The sequence below is a fragment of the Strix uralensis genome, chromosome 16 (genome assembly GCF_047716275.1).
Source record: "Strix uralensis isolate ZFMK-TIS-50842 chromosome 16, bStrUra1, whole genome shotgun sequence".
NCBI classification, from domain to species: domain Eukaryota; kingdom Metazoa; phylum Chordata; class Aves; order Strigiformes; family Strigidae; genus Strix; species Strix uralensis.
This window is the reverse complement of record NC_133987.1, coordinates 19,791,882-19,811,463: the sequence shown is the minus strand read 5'-3', so window position 1 is coordinate 19,811,463 and position 19,582 is coordinate 19,791,882. Positions and strand designations below refer to the sequence as shown.

At 66.1% G+C, this 19,582-nt stretch overlaps 4 protein-coding genes across 12 annotated transcripts in view; 2 read left to right on the top strand and 2 right to left on the bottom strand.

Moving 5' to 3' along the window:
* Positions 1 to 733: 733 nt before the first annotated feature.
* Positions 734 to 5,942, bottom strand: RGS11 (regulator of G protein signaling 11). 3 transcript variants are annotated; one of them, XM_074885704.1, is made up of 17 exons: positions 5,830 to 5,942; positions 5,095 to 5,191; positions 4,700 to 4,750; positions 4,506 to 4,612; positions 4,346 to 4,397; positions 4,205 to 4,263; positions 3,940 to 4,016; positions 3,741 to 3,822; positions 3,538 to 3,606; positions 2,835 to 2,864; positions 2,691 to 2,752; positions 2,350 to 2,463; positions 2,111 to 2,226; positions 1,643 to 1,730; positions 1,382 to 1,520; positions 1,231 to 1,313; positions 864 to 1,160 (listed from the first exon to the last, which is right to left on the bottom strand). In XM_074885704.1, the coding sequence occupies exons 1-17, from the start codon at positions 5,887 to 5,889 to the stop codon at positions 1,034 to 1,036; spliced, it is 1,413 nt and encodes a 470-aa protein (XP_074741805.1). In that variant the 5' UTR covers positions 5,890 to 5,942; the 3' UTR covers positions 864 to 1,033. The 3 variants fall into 3 exon arrangements, with proteins under 3 accessions (XP_074741803.1, XP_074741804.1, XP_074741805.1); XM_074885702.1 differs by lacking the exon at positions 1,231 to 1,313 and having other exon boundaries at positions 734 to 1,160; XM_074885703.1 differs by lacking the exons at positions 1,231 to 1,313; positions 5,830 to 5,942 and adding an exon at positions 5,571 to 5,803 and having other exon boundaries at positions 734 to 1,160.
* Positions 5,943 to 6,731: 789 nt separating this feature from the next.
* Positions 6,732 to 10,763, top strand: ARHGDIG (Rho GDP dissociation inhibitor gamma). Its single transcript, XM_074885782.1, has 6 exons — positions 6,732 to 6,937; positions 8,067 to 8,249; positions 9,218 to 9,301; positions 9,381 to 9,457; positions 10,065 to 10,128; positions 10,221 to 10,763. Exons 1-6 carry the CDS (start codon positions 6,865 to 6,867, stop codon positions 10,418 to 10,420), a joined length of 681 nt encoding a protein of 226 aa, XP_074741883.1. The 5' UTR covers positions 6,732 to 6,864; the 3' UTR covers positions 10,421 to 10,763.
* A 244-nt stretch (positions 10,764 to 11,007) lies between these two features.
* PDIA2 (protein disulfide isomerase family A member 2) lies at positions 11,008 to 14,465 on the top strand. Of its 3 annotated transcripts, none has more exons than XM_074885955.1 (11): positions 11,008 to 11,227; positions 11,653 to 11,859; positions 12,162 to 12,295; positions 12,370 to 12,507; positions 12,582 to 12,698; positions 12,779 to 12,904; positions 12,984 to 13,178; positions 13,531 to 13,651; positions 13,824 to 14,005; positions 14,101 to 14,184; positions 14,343 to 14,465. In XM_074885955.1, the coding sequence occupies exons 1-11, from the start codon at positions 11,008 to 11,010 to the stop codon at positions 14,421 to 14,423; spliced, it is 1,605 nt and encodes a 534-aa protein (XP_074742056.1). In that variant the 3' UTR covers positions 14,424 to 14,465. The 3 variants fall into 3 exon arrangements, with proteins under 3 accessions (XP_074742056.1, XP_074742054.1, XP_074742055.1); XM_074885953.1 differs by having other exon boundaries at positions 14,101 to 14,187; XM_074885954.1 differs by having other exon boundaries at positions 14,101 to 14,196; positions 14,352 to 14,465.
* Positions 14,466 to 15,056: 591 nt separating this feature from the next.
* AXIN1 (axin 1) overlaps positions 15,057 to 19,582 on the bottom strand; it is a 76,787-nt gene continuing 72,261 nt past the window's right edge. For 2 of the 5 annotated variants that reach the window (XM_074885410.1, XM_074885411.1), the window contains exons 9-10: positions 17,708 to 17,878; positions 15,057 to 16,894 (exon numbers count right to left, since the gene is read on the bottom strand). In XM_074885410.1, the coding sequence (XP_074741511.1) occupies positions 16,768 to 16,894; positions 17,708 to 17,878 (298 nt within the window). In that variant the 3' untranslated portion in view covers positions 15,057 to 16,767. The remainder of the gene's footprint in view (positions 16,895 to 17,707; positions 17,879 to 19,582) is intronic. The other 3 variants (XR_012631057.1, XR_012631058.1, XM_074885413.1) reach the window with 3 other exon arrangements.

Below are 19,582 nucleotides of genomic sequence, written 5' to 3'. Positions count from 1 at the left end.
TACCCCCTACTCCATGCCGGGGGTCCCGAGCTCTGCGGTGGGGAAAGATGCTGCGGTCCCGAGCATCTGAGGCATCCACACTGTTTCTGTTTGCTAGCCAGGTGCTGTGTGGGTCCCTGGTTGCGTGTGGGGTGGGCTGGGGTCTGAGGCTGAGCGCTGGCGGGCACCAGCCCCCCTCTCCTTTATATAACCACCAGCGTTAATCCCCCACAGCTGCAGTTTGACTCACGGGAAGAGAATAATCCTGCTGCGAGATCCTCGGCCTCTGCTCAGATTAACGGGCTGTGGGCAGGGAAAGCAGCTCAGCTGCCAGCCCTGCTCCCTGCGTGCCACTGCCAGCCTGCGGGGCCCTTGCAGCCAGGGTTTGCTGACCCGTGGCACCTCTGGCCATGCTCAAAAGGCCTTTTTGTCCTCCCTGGGGGCTGTATGTGGGGGCACCAGTGCCCTCAGTGCCAGCTCAGCCAGGCCAGGAGGGCAGCTAGGGCTGCCAGTGGGGTCTGGTTTTGCCCCTTGGAGCAAGCAGAGCTGTGGGTGGTGGCTGTGCCATGGGCACGCATGTCTGGGGGGGCTGGTTCCCCCCGCCTGGGGTTGCACCCTTGCTGGGTGTTGCAGGCAGGGGCGGGCGTTGCTGCCAGTCTGGGGGGAGCAGGACACAATCCACCACCATGTGCACCCCCAACCCCGCAGCCACCTCCCTCATCACCCCTCCCCAAAAACCATGGGAGCCACAGCGTTTCCCCATGGGGGCTTTATTGTCTTGTGCCCTGGGGGGGGCAGGAGGAGGGGGTGACCCTGCACCAGGCCGGCTGGGTGCGGACTCCCCAAGGAAGAGGAGGGTGTGGGGATGTGAGCGGGGGCTGCAGTGGGGCCAGCCTGGCCCCGGGGGGTGTGTGTGGGGGGTATGGCTTCTCTCCTTCAGTGCTACTGCCCGCAGCGTCCTGTAGCGGGGCCAGGGCGTGCTGGGCAGGGGGCTGCGGCCGAGCTGGAGGGCGCTGGGCCAGGGGGCTTCTGCGTCGGCGGGGGGCCGGAGCCCTCAGCTCTCCTCCTCGGGGACGGGGGCAGCCACGGGGCCTCTGCTCCTCTCCTCGGCGTCGCCCGCAGACAGGAACAGGGCCGGGCTGGGGCTGGAGTGCCGCTGCTTGCGCATGAAGGGGAAGACCCTGCGGGCAGAGTGGGGTCAGCGCCAGCGGCGACCACCCCAGCACCCCAGGGGGCAGCCCCTGCCCTCACCGCTTCTTGGTCTCCGGGGGGATGACGGCCTCAGCCAGGAGGTTCTTGTACAGCTCCGACTTGAGGAACCGTGGGTAGGAGTCCTGGGAGAGCAGCGGCGTCAGGCTCCTGCCCAACCCTGCCCAGCCCAGCCCTGCCCTCACCCACCCACCTTCTTCATCAGCATGTAGATGTGCATCTGGGCATCGTCCATCACGTAGCGGTGGGGTGTCTTCATGCCCTCCAGCGTCCGCCCCATGGTGTTGCTGTCGATGTTCACCCAGCGTGTGGCCCCGGGAGCCAGGAACTGCCTGGGGAGTCACAGCCGGTGGTGGTGAGCGCCCGGCCCCGTGGTGGGATGTAGCACCATGATGGCTCATCCCCGCCCCCCCCAAACCCTGGACCCCCAAACCCTCGTCCTGCTGACACTCACTGGTAGATGGAGTCCACGATCTCAGGGATGCGGGACTGCTCCCCGTAGCGCAGCTCCTCACACGCCTCCCAGAAGCTCAGGTTCTCGGCTGGGGAGGGGGACACGGCCTTGGGGATGGGGACATGGCCCCCGGGCCATCACTGCTGGGCTCATGGCCCAGCCAGCTGTGGGGCCAAACGCCGTGGGATGGAGCCAGCTGGTGTGATGTTGGGTGGTGGGTCCAGGGATGCTGGGGCATGGCAGTGGGTCAGGGGCTGCCAGGATAGGTTGGTCAAGGGGTGCTGGGATGTGGTGCTGGGCTTGGGGATGCCAGGATGGGGCAGTGGGTTTGGCGTTGCCAGGACAGGGCAGTGGATTAGGCAGTACTGGGACATGGTGGTGTGTCTGGGAGTGCCAGGGTGGGGCGATAGGTTTGGGGGTGCTGGGATAGGACAATGGGTCAGGGGGTGTGGGGCTGGGGCCGCTCACCGCTGAACTCCTTCTTGAGGGAGTCAAGGAACTGTGCCCGGCCCAGGGGGTCAGTGAGGAGCTCCCTGAAGTTGAAGCCCCAGCGCTCCACGCGCAGTTTCGTGGGGGTCGGCACCCTGCAGGCAACACCACCGTCGGAGCGGGCAGCCTGGGGCTGCCTGCCTGCCTGCACAGCCCCATCCCCCGCTTTGCACCCTGTGTATTGGGGTGGGGGCTGGCAGCTGGCAGCGGGTGCTTACGTGGGGGCGTTCATGGCCCAGTACGTGGTGTCGTCCGTGATCCAGGGGTTGCTGGGCAGGCAGCCGGACATGATGGGGTCATGGGGCATGTACTGCTCGCTGAACTTGATGTACCTGCCACAGATGGCGGCTGGAGGCGGCCAGGGCCACCGTCCTGCCGCTGACCACTGGCCCCAGCCACCACAGGGACATGGCAGAGACGTGCTCAGGCTCTGCAATGACCACGGAGCCTCGGCTCCGCTCCCTGCCGAGGGTGCCGGCAGCCGGCCACAGGGATGTGGGTACCCCCATCACCCTGACAAGGACCCTGCCTGTGGCCAGGGCACCTGCCAGCCACTCACCCCTCGAGGCAGATGGAGGACTTCACCCTGGTCCTGGCCATGGCCTTCCTGCAGTACTCGATCTGGGGCCGGATGCAGGGGAGATGTCAGGGGTGCCCCACAGCCCGTGTCCCTGGGAGCCGCCCCCACCCCTCGCCCGCTCACCTCTCGCTTGTAGTAATCCATGTTCTGGGTCTGCAAGAGACACGCGGGGCCCCGTGAGGGCACGGTGGGACTGGGCCATTGTGCCCACCAGCCCTGCCATCTCCATCTTGGGCAAGGACCCAGGCATCCAGCCCCTCTCCTCGCCCCAGCACCCTGTGGCCATCCCTGTGACCTCCAGCCTCATCCCCACACCCCTTCTGGCTCGTGGGGGCAAACCCCAGCATCCACTCCCCATCCCAGCATGGTACCGGCCCTGGGTTAGTGACACTTATGTGGGCACAGGACATGGCACACGGCGCAGAGAAGAGAAAGCAGGTGGTTAGTGAGGACAGGCCGGGGGGGGGGGGCGGGGGGGGCTGCAGCAGAGTTAGTGGGGCCACAACATGAGGAAGGGCCCAGCAGTGGCTGTGGGCACCCCGGGGTGCCAGGGCTCCCATCAGTGCAGCTGCCCCGCGGGGATTAGGGGTGCTGGCAGAGGGGTGGTGGGTGCACGGGTAAACACACAGACCTCCTGCTGGGGTGGGGGTACAGGCTGGACACACAGATGTTAGCAGAGCTGGGGCTCCCCCCCCACCCCAACTATGGGCACAGCCTCGAGGGGACAGCCAGGCACCCACCAGGGCAGCTCGGCACCCCAGCACATGTGGGTTGCTGTGCCCTGTGCCCGCTGGCAGCCCCGGGGGTGCCTGGCCCCCCCACTCACCAGCTGGACTTGGGTGGTGTGGCAGTTCCTGCGCTCGGGGCCCTGCTCCAGCACGTTCAGGGCTCCCGGCTGCAAGGAGAGCATCGTGCTGTGACCCCCAGCCCCGCTTCCTGGGCCGGGGCCGTGCCTGGTGCCAGGGCGCTGCCCAGGGCTGCACCCACCAGCCCAGCACCCCTCGTGTCCCCCCCGCAGCCTGTCCTCACCGGGGGCCGGTTGACGAGCCAGTACGCCTGCTCCTGGCAGTCGATGACAATGCGGTCGCCCTTCCGCCGCTGCTTGGCCGCCCTGCCCGTGCAAAGGCAGCGGGGAGGCGCTGGCACCCAGCCTGCCCCGGCACCCAGGGGTGCTCCCTTCCCAGTGGCTCCACTGGGTGCAGCGGTGCCGGGCTGTACCCGCACTCACCGGAGCTGCTCCCGTGCCTGCATCACCACGAAGTCCCACGTGTGGTTGATCCGCTTGTGCAGGAGGTTGTAGTTGTCCTGGAGAATGACAACAGCGGTGTCACCCGGGTAGGCACGGCCTGACACCTGTCCCCTCACCTGGCTCCGGGCCCCATTGCTGCTCCAGCACAGGGAGAGCCAGTGCTGCCCCGCGAGTGAGCCCTGGCTCCTGGGTGTGCTGAGACCCACCCCCAGCTCATCACAGGTGTGGGCAGGGCACTGCTCACCTTCTCGTGCTCAACCAGGTCACCCTGCTTGCGGATGTTCTTCTTGGCCAGGTAAATGGCTGCAAGGGGAGCAGCGGCATCTCAGGGGGGCTGGGAAGGGGCCACAGCCTGTGCTGGTGCCAGCGGCACTGTGGCACCTACCGTAGTCCAGCTCCGTGGCCGGCCATTTGGTGCTGGTCCAGAAATAGGGGGTCTGTGGGGGGAAAGGGAGAGGCTGAGGGGCACAGCGTGGGGTGCCGCGGTGCTGGGCCGGGGGAGCCCCGAGGCTGTGGCAGTGCCCGTGCCGTCGGCGGGGCCGCACCTGGAAGCGGTAGGGCGACTCGTCCGCCCGCAGCACCAGGCTGCGGGGGTCTTTGAGGGGGTAGATGTAGCCGTGCTTCACGATGAGGTTGCCAAGGTGCAGCGACTCTGGGTGGGGTGGGAGTGGGGGCTGCACGGTGGCTCGGCAGCCCCGGTTGCCCCCGCAGTGCCGGCTGCCCATGCCGGGGCACTCACCCTCCTCAGAGATGCCGTACTTCTGGATGAGCCACTCCACAATGTCATTCCCTGGGGACAGAGGCAGCGTTAGGGGGGTGCGATGGGGTCCCCCAGGCCGGACATGGGGACGTTCCCGGGCTGGGGCACCCCAGCACGTCACGGCGGGTGCCGAGGGGTCACGTAGGGTGACGGGGGCTCTGCCAAGGACATGCTGGGCCTCCCGCCCCGGCGAGCGCCCGCCCCGCTCGGTGCATAATTGATCCCAGCTGCAGCGCGGAGCACCCGTGGGTGCGGGGAGGCGAGCGGGGCACCGCGGGGCTGGGGGCTGGGGGCAGCGCCGGGGCCACCCGGGGAGCACCCACATGCCTCCCCCACCCCTGCGCCTCGCGGGGTGCCCTGCCGCGGGGACCCACCTGTCATGGCGTGGGGGATGACGGTGATGAGCAAGCGCTGGTTCCTCATCTTGATGCCCATGTCGGGGTCCTGCATGCTGACGATCATCCGCTCCATCTGCCGGGCAAGTGCCCGCCACGCTCAGCTCCCCAGCCGGGGGCACCGAGCCTGGGCACAGCCTGGCACCCCCCGCCCCGCCCCAGGGCACCCCGGTTGTCCGTTCCAGGGACAGCCTGGCACCCCGCCGCCGGGCCTGGGGCACCCCGCAGCCGGGCGAGGGTGCGATGCTGGAGGTGCGGGCACCCAGCCTCCGGGCATCCCCGGGCCGGGGAGTCCCGGTTTTGGGGAGCGAGCTCTGCCGGGGCTGTGGCAGCCCCCGGGGCTGGCGGACAGGGGCTCAGCACGCAGCTCCGGGGCGCTGCCCGTGGGTGTCCCCGCGTGCGGCGGTGGCGGGGTGGTGCCCGCTGTCCCGCGGTACGCTGGGTGGTGCCGGTACCCGGTCCCCAGCGATCCCGACGCCCGCGCCGCCGGCGGTGCCCGGTCCCCGATGCCCGCGCTGTCCCGTGCGGTGCCGGTGCCCGGTCCCCGCGGTGCCAGTGCTCGGTCCCCGCGGCGCCAGTGCCCGGTCCCCGCGGCGCCCGGTCCCCACGGTCCCAGTGATCGGTCCCCGCGGCGCCCGCCGCCCGTGCCGCCGGCGGTGCCCGCTCCCCGCGGGGCCGGGGCCGGTGTCGGGGCCGGGGCCGGGGCGGGCTCACCTTGCGCAGACAGGGCATCTGGAGGCGGGGGTGCCGGCCGCGGGGGCCGCCGATGGTCATCGCGGGTGCGCGCCCCGCGCCGCTCCGCCCGGCCCCGCCCGGCCCCGCCCCCGTCCCGGCCCCGCCCCGCGCTCGCCCCCCCCCCCCCCCCCCCCCCCCCCCCCCCAGCAGCTGCCGCCGTCTGTGCCGGGTGCCCCGACGGGCACCCCGGTACGCGACGCCCCCGAGCCCCGGTCCCTGCCCACGGGCCCCCACACCCCCAGCCCAGCTCTGCCGGCCGCGTCGCGGGGGCGCAGGGCTGGCCCCGCTCCCCCGGGGGGGTGCAGCCGGTGCGCGGCCGGGGGGAGCCAGGGTGGCTGTTGGAGCGGCGGTGCGGGCAGGGTGCGGGCAGGGGGTGGGCGGGGTGCCGGCAGTACAGGGAGGGCACATGCCGGGTGTACGCAGGGTGCAGGCAGGGAGTAGGCAGCGCGGAGTGAAGTGCGGGCAGGGTGCGGGCGGTGCGTTGAGGGTACAGGCAGGGTGCTGGCGGGGCGTGGGCAGGGTGCGGGCAGCGCGGACAAGGTGTCGGCAGGGTGTGGGGGACTGTGGGCAAGGAGCGGGCAGGGTGCGGGCAGCGCGCCCTGGGCGAGGGCAGGGCGCCGGCAGAGCGCGGGCAGGCAGCGGGCAGCGCGGGCAGGCGCTGCGCGGGCGCGCACGGCGGATGAGCTCACTGCAGTCTCGCCGCCCATGAGCGGCGGGGCTGGAGCCGCCCGGCGCCGAGGGGCGGGGGCGGGCGGGGGCGGGCAGCGGAGCCGCCGCGTCTGCGGGAGCCGCCGCCGCCGCCCCGCCGGGCCGCGCCGGGCAGCGCCGGGGAGCGCAGCGGGGAGCGCCGGGGGAGCGCAGCGGAGCCGCCGGCACCGCCGAGCGCGGCGGCAGCGGGCGGGAGGAGCGCGGCCGCGGGCCCCGGCGGAGCCGCCGACACCGGCAGAGCCGCGCCCCGGGCCCCCGGCAGCGGCCGCCCCGCCCGGCCCCGGGGGCGCTGGGCCCGGCCCCGCCATGCTCGGCCTGGATGTGTGCGAGGCCGGCGGGCAGCTGCTGGAGCTGCTCTGGCTGGCGCTGTGCTACCGAGGTGAGCGGCGGCGGGCCGGGAGAGCATCGCCCCGGTGCCCCGGGGCGGGGCGGGGCGGGGGGGGGGCGGCATCGCCTGGGGGGGGCGGCGGGGCGGGAGCATCGCCCCGGGTCCCCAACAGGTGAGCATCACCCCGGGCACCCGGTGCGTTCGGGAGTGAGCATCACCCCAGGCCCTGGGGGACCGGAGCATCCCGCAGGGGCGGGGGAGCCCCCCGCCGCCCCCCGCCGCCACCCCGCAGCCCGGCCCGGGGCACCCAGCGCTCACCGCCCGGTCCTGCCGCCCGTGCGGGGCTGGGCGAGCCCCCGGCTGGGCGCCACAGCCCGCCGCGACAGCCGGGCTGCAGCGGCCTTTGCTGGGGGCCCAGAGGGGCAGCGGGGCCACCGCTCCGTGCCCCGGCCACCGCCGCTGCCCCGGGGACCCGCACAGCTGGCCCTGTGCCCCGGGGGCCGAGCACAGTGGCCCCTGCCCCAGGCTGTGCCCCCCGCGTGTCCCCAGGAGGGGGTTTCCAGGGGCTTGGGGAGCTCAGGGCTTGCAGTCAGAAGGGCGGGGGGGGGCGATGCAGCGGGCAGGGCAGAGGCAGGGGCTGCGGGGACATCGCCCACCCGTGTGCCCCCCAGCAGCCTGGCACCCACCGGAGCCACCGTTTGCCCCAGAGCTGGCGTTTTTCCCTGCACCTGCTGGTGGTTTGGGTTTGGGGTGGGAGATGGGGCTGGTGGCAGCCCAGGGGGGGTTGGAGGGGCCGTGGAGCGGTGACAAGGACCTCGCGGGGTGACAAGGCATGAAGGGTGCCTGCGGGCCGTGGTGAGCTGCAAACACCCCCCCGGACTCTGCACACCACGTAGGCACCGGCTTGTCTTGCTCCATGACCGTGTGGAAATGCAGCCGGCGGCAACGCCTCGGGTCTCGGCTGTGCCACTGGGCCCTGGGGACACGGAGCCTGGTGGCATCCGCACAGCCCTGAGCAGGGGGGACAACTCAACTGTCCCACAGGGGATTGCCCACAGCCATCCGTGGCATGTCCCAGCTCAGCCACCCCCTGCCCACCAGTGCCTGCGTGTCGAGGGTTGGGGGGTGTCCCCCGGGGTGTCCCCAGGGCGGCGGGACTGCCACTGCCTGTCCCCCGCAGACATCATGGCTGACAAGGAGGGGGTGACGCTGTCGCTGGAGGAGGAGGAGGATGCCGACGTGGCCCTGGCGTACAAGACGCCAGAGAAGAAGAGCCTGCGGGAGATCCAGGAGCTGGACCCGGGGGACGAGAGCCTGCGGAAGTACAAGCAGGCGCTGCTGGGTGCCATCCCTGCCGCCGTGGGTAAGGCTGGGGGCTGCCCGCCGGGGCTGGGCACCCTGGCAGCCCAGCACACCGGCACCCTGGCTGGGTGACGCAGCCTCGGCGGGTGCAGGGAGCTCAGGCATCCCCAGCACCCACGGGGCATCCCCAGCAGGGAGGGCGCGTCCCGGCTGGCATCGCCCGTGGGTGCTGCCTGTGCCCCCCACCTGTGCGGAGACCCCGGCATCCCCCTGCCGACAGGGTAACGGCTGCCGGGGGACCCCGGTTGCCTTGGTTACGGGATCACTGTGCAGTTTCCATAGGAACGGTTACAAGGGACTGGGAAATTCATCGGGATGACAGAGGCAGAGCGAGCAGCGGCGGGGGCCCCGGGTGGCACGGCTGTTGGTGCCCAGACGGTGCCCCCCTGCTCCTCATGGCACCCATGGCAGCCTCCCCAGCCTGGTGCTGCCCTCCGTGTCTGCGGGGCCCGGGCCAGGCTGGGGTGCTCCATGGGCCCACCAAATCAGTGGGGTGCATGAGGTGTGCATGATGGCGTGTGTGCAAGCTGGGGGGGGGGGTGTGTGCAGGCTGATGGGGTGCAAATGGGCTGGTGGGGTGCAGGCTGCTGATTGGGTGTAGGTTGGGCTGTTGGGGAGAATTAGACCAGCGCCTGCCTTGAGGGGTGCCTCTGCCTGCACGTGATGCCTTCTCCTCCCCACCCGTCCTTCGCCTGCTCCTGAACAGGGGAGCATCGCCCCCCCCAGAAATGGCTGGACCCTTTCAACATGGCCTTACCCCCAAAGGTGTTGATGCCAGTGTTGGCGCTAGCCTGAGACGCCCCTGCTCTCCTGCCCAGTACTCGCCGGTTCCTAACACCCCCACCATGGACACCGTGGGCCTTCATGCCATTACAGGGGGGCATGGGCACCCCCCGGCTGTGCTGGGATGGGGGTGCCAGTGGGCTGGGCATGGGTGGGTAAGGTCTGCGCCCCGCCACTTGTCCCTAGATGCCAGCGTGCCCAACGTTCAGGTGACAAGGCTCACCCTGATGTGCGAGCAGGCGCCAGGGCCCATCACCATGGACCTGACAGGTGAGCGGTGGGGGCACCCGTGGGAGGAGGAGGAGGAAGAGGAAGGGGTGCCAGGCTGATGGGCCATCTCCCCACACAGGAGACCTGGAGGTGCTGCGGGGCCGGGCCTTTGTGCTGAAGGAGGGGGTGGACTACAGGGTGAAGGTGTCCTTCAAGGTGAGGCGCTGTGTCCACTGGCTGGGCATGGCCCTACTGCCCTCACACCCCCAGCCACTGCCCCAAGGGGTCCCTGCTGCCCTGGGTCCCTGCCCTCGCACCCCAGGGTCCCTGTTCCACGGGGTCCCTGCTCCCCATGGGTCTCTTTTCCCACATGTCCTTGCCCCGCAGGGTCCCTCCTGCCACCCAGGGTCCCTGCTGCTTTGGGGCATCTGCCCCTCACCCCCGGGGTCTGTGCCCTTCTGGGGTCCCCTGCCCTCCTGGGTCCCTGCCACCCTGGAAATCCTTGCTACCCCCAACATCACTGACACACCAGGGTGCCTGCCACCTCAGGGTCCCCGCTTCTGTCAGAGGTCCCAGCCATGTTGGGTCCCTCCTTTCTCAGGGGTCCCTGGGGGGGGGGGGGGGGTCCCTACCCCTCTTTGGGGTCCCTGCCACTCTTGATGCTGCTCAATGCCCAATCCTGACCAAGAGGCTGGATCCTGGGAGGGGGGGAGGTTCAGGATGATGCCCCACCCTGTCCCCAAGGCCAGGGGTCCGCAGGGCAGTGGTGGGGGCACCATGTTGTGGGGCGACACCCATGGCACCCCCTGCTTTCTGCCTGCAGGTGAACAGGGAGATCGTCTGTGGGCTGCGGTGCCTGCACCTCACCTACCGCAGGGGCCGGCCCGGTGAGTGGGGGTGAGGGGCTGTGGGGGGGGGGGGGGCGGGGCTGTGCCCCTCAGCCCCACTCACCTGTCCCCCCTCTCCCCTTCTCACCCAGTGGACCGCGACGTCTTCATGGTGGGCAGCTACGCGCCACGGGCCGAGGAGTACGAGGTGGTGACGCCGGCGGAGGAGGCGCCGCGGGGCTGGCTGGCACGGGGCTCCTACCGCGTCCGCTCCCTCATCACTGACGATGACAAGATCGAGCATCTCTCGTGGGAGTGGGGCCTCTGCATAAAGAAGGCCTGGGAGGACTGACCCCCCCATCCGCACCCCGGTTCCCCCCCCGCCAGCTCGGGGACGCGGTGCCTACCATCCCAGGGGACCCCTCGCTGGCACTGCCGCGCTTGCCCTGGTCGTGTGAAGGGTTGTGGGGGGGGGGGTCCCTTAGTGAGTGGGTGCCCGCGGTCGTGGTCTGCGCAACCAAAGTTATTTTTAATTGCTGTTTTTTTTTAAATACCGACGCCCGCCTGGTCCTCGCGGCGTCCCCATCCCCGGGGCTGGGGCCATGACTCTGCCGTGGCGGCACCATGCCCGGCTACCCGCCCGGTCGCAGGCTGTGCTCTTCCATCGCCATTAAACCCTACAGACTGGTCTCTTACTGGTGTGTCTGTGCCCCCATCACCTCTGCCCGGCCCCCCTGTCCCCATCCCTGTCCCACTGGCAGGGCCAGGTACCGCTGTGGGGACGGGCGGCTGGAAAACGGCCACCTGGTCCCATGGCCTTATCAGTGGTGCTGGGCAGCCAGTAGCGGAGGGCCACGAGCCCCAGGGGACTGGCACCACCCGCCCCGGGGCCCTTATCTGGGTCCTCTTTCCCTGGGCGCTGGCTTTGGCACCGGCACCATGCGGGGCTGCAGGGCCCGGCTGGTTTGGCTGCTGGTGCTATCGCTGGCCTGGCTGGGCCCAGCATTGGGGGGCGAGGAGGAGGATGGGGAAGTGGTGGAGGAGGAAGAGGCTGAAGTGCTCTCAGACGAGCTCAGGGAGGAGCACAGCGTCCTGGTGCTCCATGAGCACAACTTTGACCGTGCCCTGAGTGAGCACCGGCTGCTGCTGGTGGAGTTCTGTAAGTGCCCCCACTGCGGGCAGGGCTGTGGGCAGGGGCATGGGGCAGGGAATATGGGCAGGGGGTAGAGGTCAGGGTGTGGGTAGAAGCAGACATAGGGGCATGGGTGCAGAATGGGGCACAGGGTGGGGGGCAAGGCTGTGGGTCAGAGAGGCAGGGGCACATGGCATGTGTGACATGGGGCGTGGGATGGGGACAGGGACATGGAGAAGGGACACAGGCAGAGGCATGGAGCAGGGAGACAGGGTGAGGGTGTGGGACGTGGGCCTGGGCACAGAGGACATGGGCAGGGGCACGAGCTGGAACCCAACAGGCTCACACAGCCATTGCCTGCCCCGGCCACCCGCTGCGCCCACTGGGGACCAGGAACACCCCAAAGCTGCCTTGGGGCTGTCCCTACCACCAACGCTGTCCCCTGCCCACAGACGCACCATGGTGTGGGCACTGCCAGCGGCTGGCCCCCACCTTCGCCCGGGCGGCCACTGTGCTGAGGAATGAGTCCAGCCCGGCGCGGCTGGGCAAGGTGGATGCCACGGCACAGGCAGCCCTGGCCAACGAGTTTGGCATCACCTCCTACCCCACGCTCAAGCTCTTCCGCGACGGCAACCGCACCCACCCCCTCGCCTACACCGGTAGGGCTGCGGCACCGCGCAATGGCCACGGCACCCGACGTGGGGGACGCCACGATGGGTGCTGGGGTGGGCTGGGGTGCAAGGGACGGGTGGCAGGGTGTGATGGTGAGTGGGGTGGCAATGTCCTGATGGGGATGACAGGGCGGTGATGGTGGGCAGGTGACAGTGCATGGGGTGGCGGCAGGCAGTGCCGCGGTGGTGATGGCAGGCGGGTAGCTGGTGATGGCACAGGGGAGTGGGGGGGGGGGCAGCCTGGTGAGGGGTGACCAGGGTGACGGTGGGAGCCCCACTCCCCGTGGCAGGCCGCATGGATGTGGAGGGCATCGTGCGCTGGATGCAGCGCCGGGCCAGCCCCAGCGCCACGCTGCTGCAGGACGCCGCCACTGCCGCCGCCTTTGTCAGCTCCCAGGATTTGGTGGTTGTCGGCTTCTTCAAGGTGGGCTGGGGTGGGTGGGGGGCCAGACCGGGGCCGTGGCTGTGGCCATGGCTTCTCACAGGGTGACTGCACAGGACCTGGAGGGCGAGGAGGCCCAGGTGTTCTACGAGGTGGCCAGCGAGTTGGTGGACGTGCCATTTGGCGTGGCCAAGGCAGCTGAGCTCTTCCAGGCGTATGGGCTGTCAGCTGACACCGTCTGCCTCTTCAAGAAGGTGAGGGGGTGGCAGGGGGGGTGATGAGGCCACCCTGGCCCTCCCGCAGCCCTCACTGGCCCCCACCCTGGCAGTTTGATGAGGGACGGACGGACTTCCCCGTGGACCCTGCGCGGGGGCTGGATGCGGCCGAGCTCACCCGGCTGCTCCGTGTCCACAGCCTGGAGCTGGTGATGGAGTTCACCAATGAGGTACGGCCTGTCCCTGTCCCCTTCCCCATCCCTGCGAGGGCCATGGCCCCCCCTGCCCTCAACCTCCTCCTCCTCCTCAGACCTCCGACGAGATCTTCAGTGCCAAGATCCCTCATCACATGCTACTCTTCCTCAACAAGTCATCGTCGGCACAGCTGGCGCTGCAGGACGGCTTCCGGGCAGCTGCCGGCTCCTTCCGGGGCGAGGTGAGGAGGTCTCATGGCAGGGACGTGGTGGGGTAGCCATGGGACACCCCAGCTTCAGTGTTACCCATCCCCTGCCCAGGTGCTCTTCGTGGTAGTGGATGTGACTGGGTTTGGCGCTGACGTCCTGCCCTTCTTCGGCCTGACACCTGCTGATGCCCCCACCCTGCGCCTAGTCAAGATGGAGAACAACCGCAAGTACCGGATGGACCAGGACACCTTCTCGGACACAGCCATACGCACCTTCATCCAGGCGGTGCTGGACGGCAAGGTGAAGGTGAGGGATGCGGCACCGTGCCAGCCAGAACCAAGGATGCTTCCCAGTGGTGAGCAGTGGGCTAACTCTGAAGCCTAATGATGGCAGTTGTGCAGTGAACACCAGCCACCTGCTTGCTGATGCTTGTGCTGCCGGGCCTGAGGATTTGGGAGGTTTGTTATGGGAAAGAAGGCAGGATACTGTTGATGTGGAGACACACAGAGCTGGGATGGTGGCAGAGGGGAAGAGGCGGTCCAAAAGGCAGCACAGGAGCACCCCTGGCTGCATGCTGGGGGCCCCCTGCCCCAGCCCACACTGTGCCCATGGGGCCCTGGCACTGCTCAGCCTGGGCTGTGGCCATGCTGCCCCACAGCCCCACCTGATGAGCGCGGAGCCCCCTGAGGACTGGGACACACGGCCTGTTAAAGTCCTGGTGGGGAAGACTTTTGAGCAGGTGGCATTCGACGAGACCAAGAACGTCTTTGTCAAGTTCTGTAAGTGCTGGGGCTGCCTGTGGCCCTCCCCAAGTTCTGCCACAGGGCTCAGCCCCCCACCATGACAGCCCCGAGCCCCGTCACTGGCCCCTTGCCCGGGGGACGCTGCACCCTGACCCCGGCAGAGCCCCGGTCCCCCGGCTCGTCCCCCAGCACTGTGGCTGTCCCGCAGACGCGCCGTGGTGCTCCCACTGCCAGGCGATGGCGGCCGCCTGGGAAGAGCTGGGTGAGCGCTACAAGGACCACGAGGACATCGTCATCGCTGAGCTGGACTCCACGGCCAACGAGCTGGAGAACATCACCATCAATGGCTTCCCCACCCTCCACTACTTCCCCGCGGGGCCGGGCAGGAAGGTAGGTGGGGGCACTTGTGGGGCCACCCCAGCCAGCTCTGCCAGCACCCAGGGGACGGAGTTAACTCTCATCTCCCTTCCACCCCGTGGCTCCAGATGGTTGAGTACAAGAGTGCTCGAGATGTGGAGACCTTCTCCAAGTTCCTGGAAAATGGGGGGACGCTGCCTGAGGAGCCGCCTGCGGTGAGTGAGGTCCCCCACACCCGAGGGCCAGGGACCCCCACCCACTCCGGGGTGACCCCCAGACTCTGGTGGGCAGGGGGACAGATCCTGCGGGATGGGGATGGGGACAGGCAGGGGATGTCCATCCGTCCATGCCTCACCGCTGCCTTCTCCAGGTGCCCAAGACCCCCGAGAACAGCACAGGCAGGGAGGAGCCGAGTCTGCTGGAGACGGCTGAATCCCGGGATGAACTGTGAGCTGTCCCACTCGGGTCCGTGCTATAAATGACCTGGAAACCATGCGGGCTCTGGTCTGTGTCTGCGGCTCCACAGCACTGCAGGGTGCATGTCCTGGGGAATACCCCTGTGTCCTGGGGACACAGCAGGGCTGCTGATGGGCAGAGCCCCCACTACCGCAGGGCAGCTTGGCCCTGAGCCCCCGTGGAGGGGTCTCTCTGCCTCCCCAGGGGTGCTGAGCTGCTGGCCCTTGTGCTGGGTTGCCGCAGTGCAGGTGACAGGGGAACCAGCCGGGGTCTCTCCTTCACGGCTCACAGGGAGTCCTCCCATCGCAGGCCTGGGCTCCACTGCCACGTACCAGCCTAAGGCAAGAAGAGCCCAAAACAGGGCTCCTCTTAAGCCTGGCTCACAGTATCCCCTCCCAACCCCGGCACTGTCCCCTCTCCCTGGGCCTGCTGCTCCCAGAGCCTGGGCAGTTCCTCCAGGGCCAACATGTTGGTGCCGTGGGGGCGGGAGGTGCCCTGCTGCCCCTCCGGGGAGCCCACAGCTGCCCCAGCCCCACCATGGGCCCAGGCCCTTTGCCTGACCTGCCCCATCCTCCAGCCGCCCGCCAGGGCCCGGGCGTCTGCTCCGCGGGGAAGGAAGAAAGCAGCAGGCGGTGGGATGTGGGGTTTTATTTCATTTTATCCAAGTACCTTTGAAAAGATCATTGTACAAGTCAGCACATGAGAATGCAGAGGAGACGTCGCCGGGGCTGCACAGCCGCTGTACATATTTACAGGGGACCCCCTGAGAAAAAAAGGGGGAGACGGAAATCCCGGGCATGTTAACAACCTCACCAGACACACCACCATCAGAACTTAAAAACAGGGAGGAAAAACGCTCATAACGCTGTTCCCGGGCTGAAAACGATTGAAGATTTTGCTGGACTTCACGTAGTGTTATAGACAAGTCACAGAACCGTGTTTGAAAGGCACTCGGTGACATATACAACAGGCTGAGTCGCATCCCCGTGCGGTGCCACAGGGTCCCCGGCAGCTCCAACGCGCCACCGTGGCCGAGAGCAGCGTGGGGCAGGGCGAGCGCCGACATGGAAGCCCCCCCGGCTTTGGGGGCTGCCCCGGTTTCTGTGGGTGTGGGCCCGGGCTGGGGGACGGGCAGGGCCGAGGGCAGGGTGGTGGGAGCACCGGTGCAACCCCCAGCTTTCTTGCGTCCGAGTAAGCCCAGGAGGCTTCCCAGGGTGCCGGCTGCCTTGCTGCGTGACCTGGCCCGACATGAGCCCCACAAACTGGCATCAAGAACCCCCCTTGCTCTTGGGAGCAGGCTGCAGTGCCCTCCTGCTGCCTCCCCCGAGACACAGAAGCCGACAAAAGACACAGGACTCATAAAAAGACATTTTTTTGTCTTCAGCTTTAGCATCTAATCAGTTCCTTCCCCTATATGTCTCTCCTAAAAAGAGTCCCCTGACCAAAGCTGGAGCTCAGCACCAGGGGCCTGGGCATGACTGCGCTGGGCACAGGGGTGCCAGCCCTCTGCAGAACTGCAGCACCCTCCTGGGAAGTGAACCCTTCTCCAGGGGCACACGGGGGGAACACGAGCGCGCGGGCCGTGGGATGCCAGCACCCAGCCTGCCGCCCCGGCTCCGAGCTGGTCCTTGCTCTGCGCAAAGCTCCCAGCCCTGAGAGCTGGCCCCAACCCTTCTATCCCTCAGGGATTTACTCGGTTGCAAGAAAGCTCAGGAGGAATAAAAACCATCCTACCATGTCCAGCAGCTGAGACTGCCAGGGAGGCGAGAGACTGACTCGTTCCAAATGGCTCAATAATCTTCCGTGGTGAGCTGGGAGCACGGTCCCTCCGGAGCGGGGGGAGAGCGACTCTGCCCCGGCAGCGCTCCGAAGCCATCCACGCCAGGGGCTGGGGCAGGGTGCCGGGAAAGCGAGGAGCAGACGGAGTCTGACGGATGGCTGTACACTTTGGGTGAGTTCTGCAGTACCTGTATGTTTTACATTTACATAAGAGCACTGTGACATTGGAAATATTTTCCTTTTATTACAATATATCAAAAATATGCAGCTTTAGTAAACAAGGTCATATTACACTTTCTAATGCACTGTACAATGCTACATTACACTTATATTCGGTATGGAGAGGGAGCCCAGGCTCCCACTGGCAGGTCCGTGAGGTGAAACGAGGTCCACCAGCAACCCGGAGCTTGCCCAGGTCTGTGCTGGAGCAGGCTGTCGCCCTCCGCCCTGGGCTCGCCCGGCGCCCGTGGCAGCAGCACCACCAGCATCCGCCCCAGGCCCTCTCCTCCAGTCCCAGAGTCTTTCACAGTCCTGTCCTCATGCCTCAGCAACCCTGGAGCTTAGTCGATCTTTTCCACCTTCCCAACGATCTTCTCTTCGAAGATGGGCAGGATGGTGTCATCCTCCCTCACCTCCTCGAAGACCACACCACAGTCAAACTCGTCACTCACTTTCTTAAAGTAATACCTGAAAAAACACAAACATGGGGGCAGAGAGGAAAAAAACAGAGCAGGTGAATGGTCATGGGGGCACCACAGTCCCCAACCCGAGTACAGCCCTTCCAAGCTCCTGAGCTCATGGTGCATGGGGAGCAGCTCCCCCAGCATGGAAGCAATGGGGGCCACACTTTTTCCCCTGCCCTCACCCAGTGAGCAAAACAGAGTGGTCAGGATCCGTGCTGGCATGTTCAGGAGCTCCAGCCCTGAATCCAAGCCCATCCAGAGCTTGCCCAAAAGTAGTGGTTGGAGGCACCCATGTTGGTGGAGTATTTCTAGGCAGGCTTTCCCATGGCAGCTCCTACTTGGAATGAGGAACTTGGAGAGCCCCACATCTGACTGCTCTGGGACTCCAGCAGGACCCAACCTCCCTGTCCTCACTGGAGGAAAGTTTGGGAGGAGCTGAAACAGCTCTGGAAATTGGAGGGTTCCTCACAGCATCACTGAGCACTGGCTGATGCTGCTCTCACCAGCCCAGGACCTCGCAGGGTAGCTCAGAAGCTTCTGTTGAAGGTGTAAACTGTGATGCAGGACATTTCTGGTACAAAACACAATCTGCCCTGTCCCTGTAACCTGCCTCTTCAACAGCCTTGGTTCTACTGCCATGTCCCCACCGCAGCACACCCTCCTGGAAGGCTGTCAGGACCTCCAGGAGCCCCCAGCCTAACTCCACCACGCTCCTTCTCCTTGGTGGGGGCAACACTGCTGCGTCCTGGCAGCAGCATCTGCCAGGGATCGCTGCCAGTCTGCTGGCACCGTTCCACAGGCGGGGAGCAGCCCTTACCTGTAGTTCCCTTTCTTGGTCAGCAGCTCCTTGAACTGTCCCAGCGTTACCACGCGCCCTTTGACGAGGGTACGGTAAGGGATCGGCTCTCCGCAGAAGTAGTAAGCGACCACGATGTTCTCACACAGCTGGGGTGCACCGCTGCCTGGTCTCTTCTGGGGCTTCAACCTGCTGTGCAAAAATACAAGCGACCTGCTGAGAATCAGCCTACCTGCCAGCATGGGCAGAGCCTGGATGGAGGTGCTGAATTAACACCCAGGGCCCTCAGGAGCATCCTTTGCTCTGACCTCCAGGTGAAGGAGCAAACGGCACTTGGAAAGGCTGGATGGGGCCAGACCACAGCTACAAGGAGGGCGCAGGTTCTAGCTCAGCCACTTTGTGCTGAAGAAACCCGTCCCTGGGCTTTGAGAGGGGATGGCCCTTCCCACAGCACCACTGGCCTGGGGAGTCATCAGTAAGCTCTGGGCAAGGCAGAGCACGCTCCTGGTGCACACCGAGCACGCAGGGCTGGATGCACGCTGGGGGACGGTAACGCAAACAATGCTCAGACTACTCAGGATTATTGCTGCTGTGGTCAAAATAGCTCAGCACGGCTTTCAGCTGACCTACATCTGCAGGGCTGTGCAGACAGGAGTTCTCCCACTCTCCCAGTGTAGATGGAGGTTGGAGGGGAGGGAGCTCCCAGTGGGACGTGCCCTGGAGGCTTTGCTGCCCATCCCATCCATGCAGAGTGGCAAAGCAGCCACCAACCCCAAAACCTCAGTGACTTTAAATCTTCTGTGTTTTCCTACTCTCAGGATGTTGGTCTGGTCTCTGCTTCCAGCCCACACACTGGGGTTCTGCTACGTGGTGCCATCACTAGACTGAAAGCTTCCAGCCCTGTCCTAACCCCATTTTCAGAGGTAGACAAAAGCAGCAATAATAAAAATCAGGGTACTTTGCCCTTCTGTAGAGCCTTTCATCTGAGGTGCTGTAAATGCTACACAAACATTGGTGCAGCCTACACAAATTGGTAACTTGGCATGTGTGGTCTAAGCCAGAGGCAGCCTTCTCTTTCAAAGTCACATAAACCAAATTTGGCAGCTTAAAAAAATTGTTTAAAAAGCATGCTGGATAAAAAAGATGATTTTGTATTTACATGACTGGAAAGTTGCTATAAAAAACAGAATTTGCCAAGCACATGAGGTAATCACAGTTTTGGAAATGACTCTGACCCTAACCTTTAAACATTGGCTCGCGGGCAGAGCACCTTTTTAATGGCATGCCCACGTAAACATCGGCACTGCAAACCAAGACCAGACACAATCTTTTCACCTCTTTCTAAAGGCATAAGAGGTCTGAAGTTCAACTGAACAACCTTCCTGGTGCCTGCTCTGCCTGGGAGACCTTTGGAAAAGATGCAGCATCCGGAGAGGCAAGGGTCCGCTCCTGGTGCCAGCAGAGCTCTCGGAGCCTCTCCCATCCCCATATCAAAGCACAGGATGCCCTTTAGCTAGAAAAACATTAAGGAATTGAGTCATCCTTGGAAAAAAAAAAAAGAGGCATTTAAAGGAAAAATGGGTCATAAATTCAGGCAAATTCTGTGAACCCTGTGAGCCAGAAGTTAATTGAAGGGGTTTGGAAAACCTCAAAGTCCCTAAATTTCTCTTAATCCTACTAGAAACAAGTCATGACTAAGAGAGAGCTGCTGTGTGCCTGGGGACACAGCTACGTGCCCTGCACAGGCAGCAAATCTGGTCCCCCCTGGGCTGCCATTCTTTGCCTGGGGAGATGGAGGGGACACCCCTGAGCTCTGCCAAGGTAGAAGCAAGAGGGGGACCGTGCTGGTGGCTGGGAGCCTCGTTCCTCCTCCTCCTCCTGCCACGTAATTCATCC

What these genes read in the sequence shown, in the direction of transcription:
- RGS11 (XM_074885702.1), bottom strand. Translation starts at nt 5,889, where the DNA reads ATGACCATCGGCGGCCCCCGCGGCCGGCACCCCCGCCTCCAGATGCCC. An exon ending in GGCTCGTCAACCGGCCCCCG is followed by an intron (nt 3,607 to 3,740) that starts GTGAGGACAGGC and finishes CTCTCCTTGCAG; the next exon opens with CCGGGAGCCCTGAACGTGCT. An exon ending in TCCTCCATCTGCCTCGAGGG is followed by an intron (nt 2,464 to 2,690) that starts GTGAGTGGCTGG and finishes CATCTGTGGCAG; the next exon opens with GTACATCAAGTTCAGCGAGC.
- ARHGDIG (XM_074885782.1), top strand. Translation starts at nt 6,865, where the DNA reads ATGCTCGGCCTGGATGTGTGCGAGGCCGGCGGGCAGCTGCTGGAGCTG. An exon ending in TGCCATCCCTGCCGCCGTGG is followed by an intron (nt 8,250 to 9,217) that starts GTAAGGCTGGGG and finishes ACTTGTCCCTAG; the next exon opens with ATGCCAGCGTGCCCAACGTT. An exon ending in GGGTGAAGGTGTCCTTCAAG is followed by an intron (nt 9,458 to 10,064) that starts GTGAGGCGCTGT and finishes TTCTGCCTGCAG; the next exon opens with GTGAACAGGGAGATCGTCTG.
- PDIA2 (XM_074885953.1), top strand. Translation starts at nt 11,008, where the DNA reads ATGCGGGGCTGCAGGGCCCGGCTGGTTTGGCTGCTGGTGCTATCGCTG. An exon ending in TGCTGGACGGCAAGGTGAAG is followed by an intron (nt 13,179 to 13,530) that starts GTGAGGGATGCG and finishes GCTGCCCCACAG; the next exon opens with CCCCACCTGATGAGCGCGGA. An exon ending in CCGCGGGGCCGGGCAGGAAG is followed by an intron (nt 14,006 to 14,100) that starts GTAGGTGGGGGC and finishes CCGTGGCTCCAG; the next exon opens with ATGGTTGAGTACAAGAGTGC.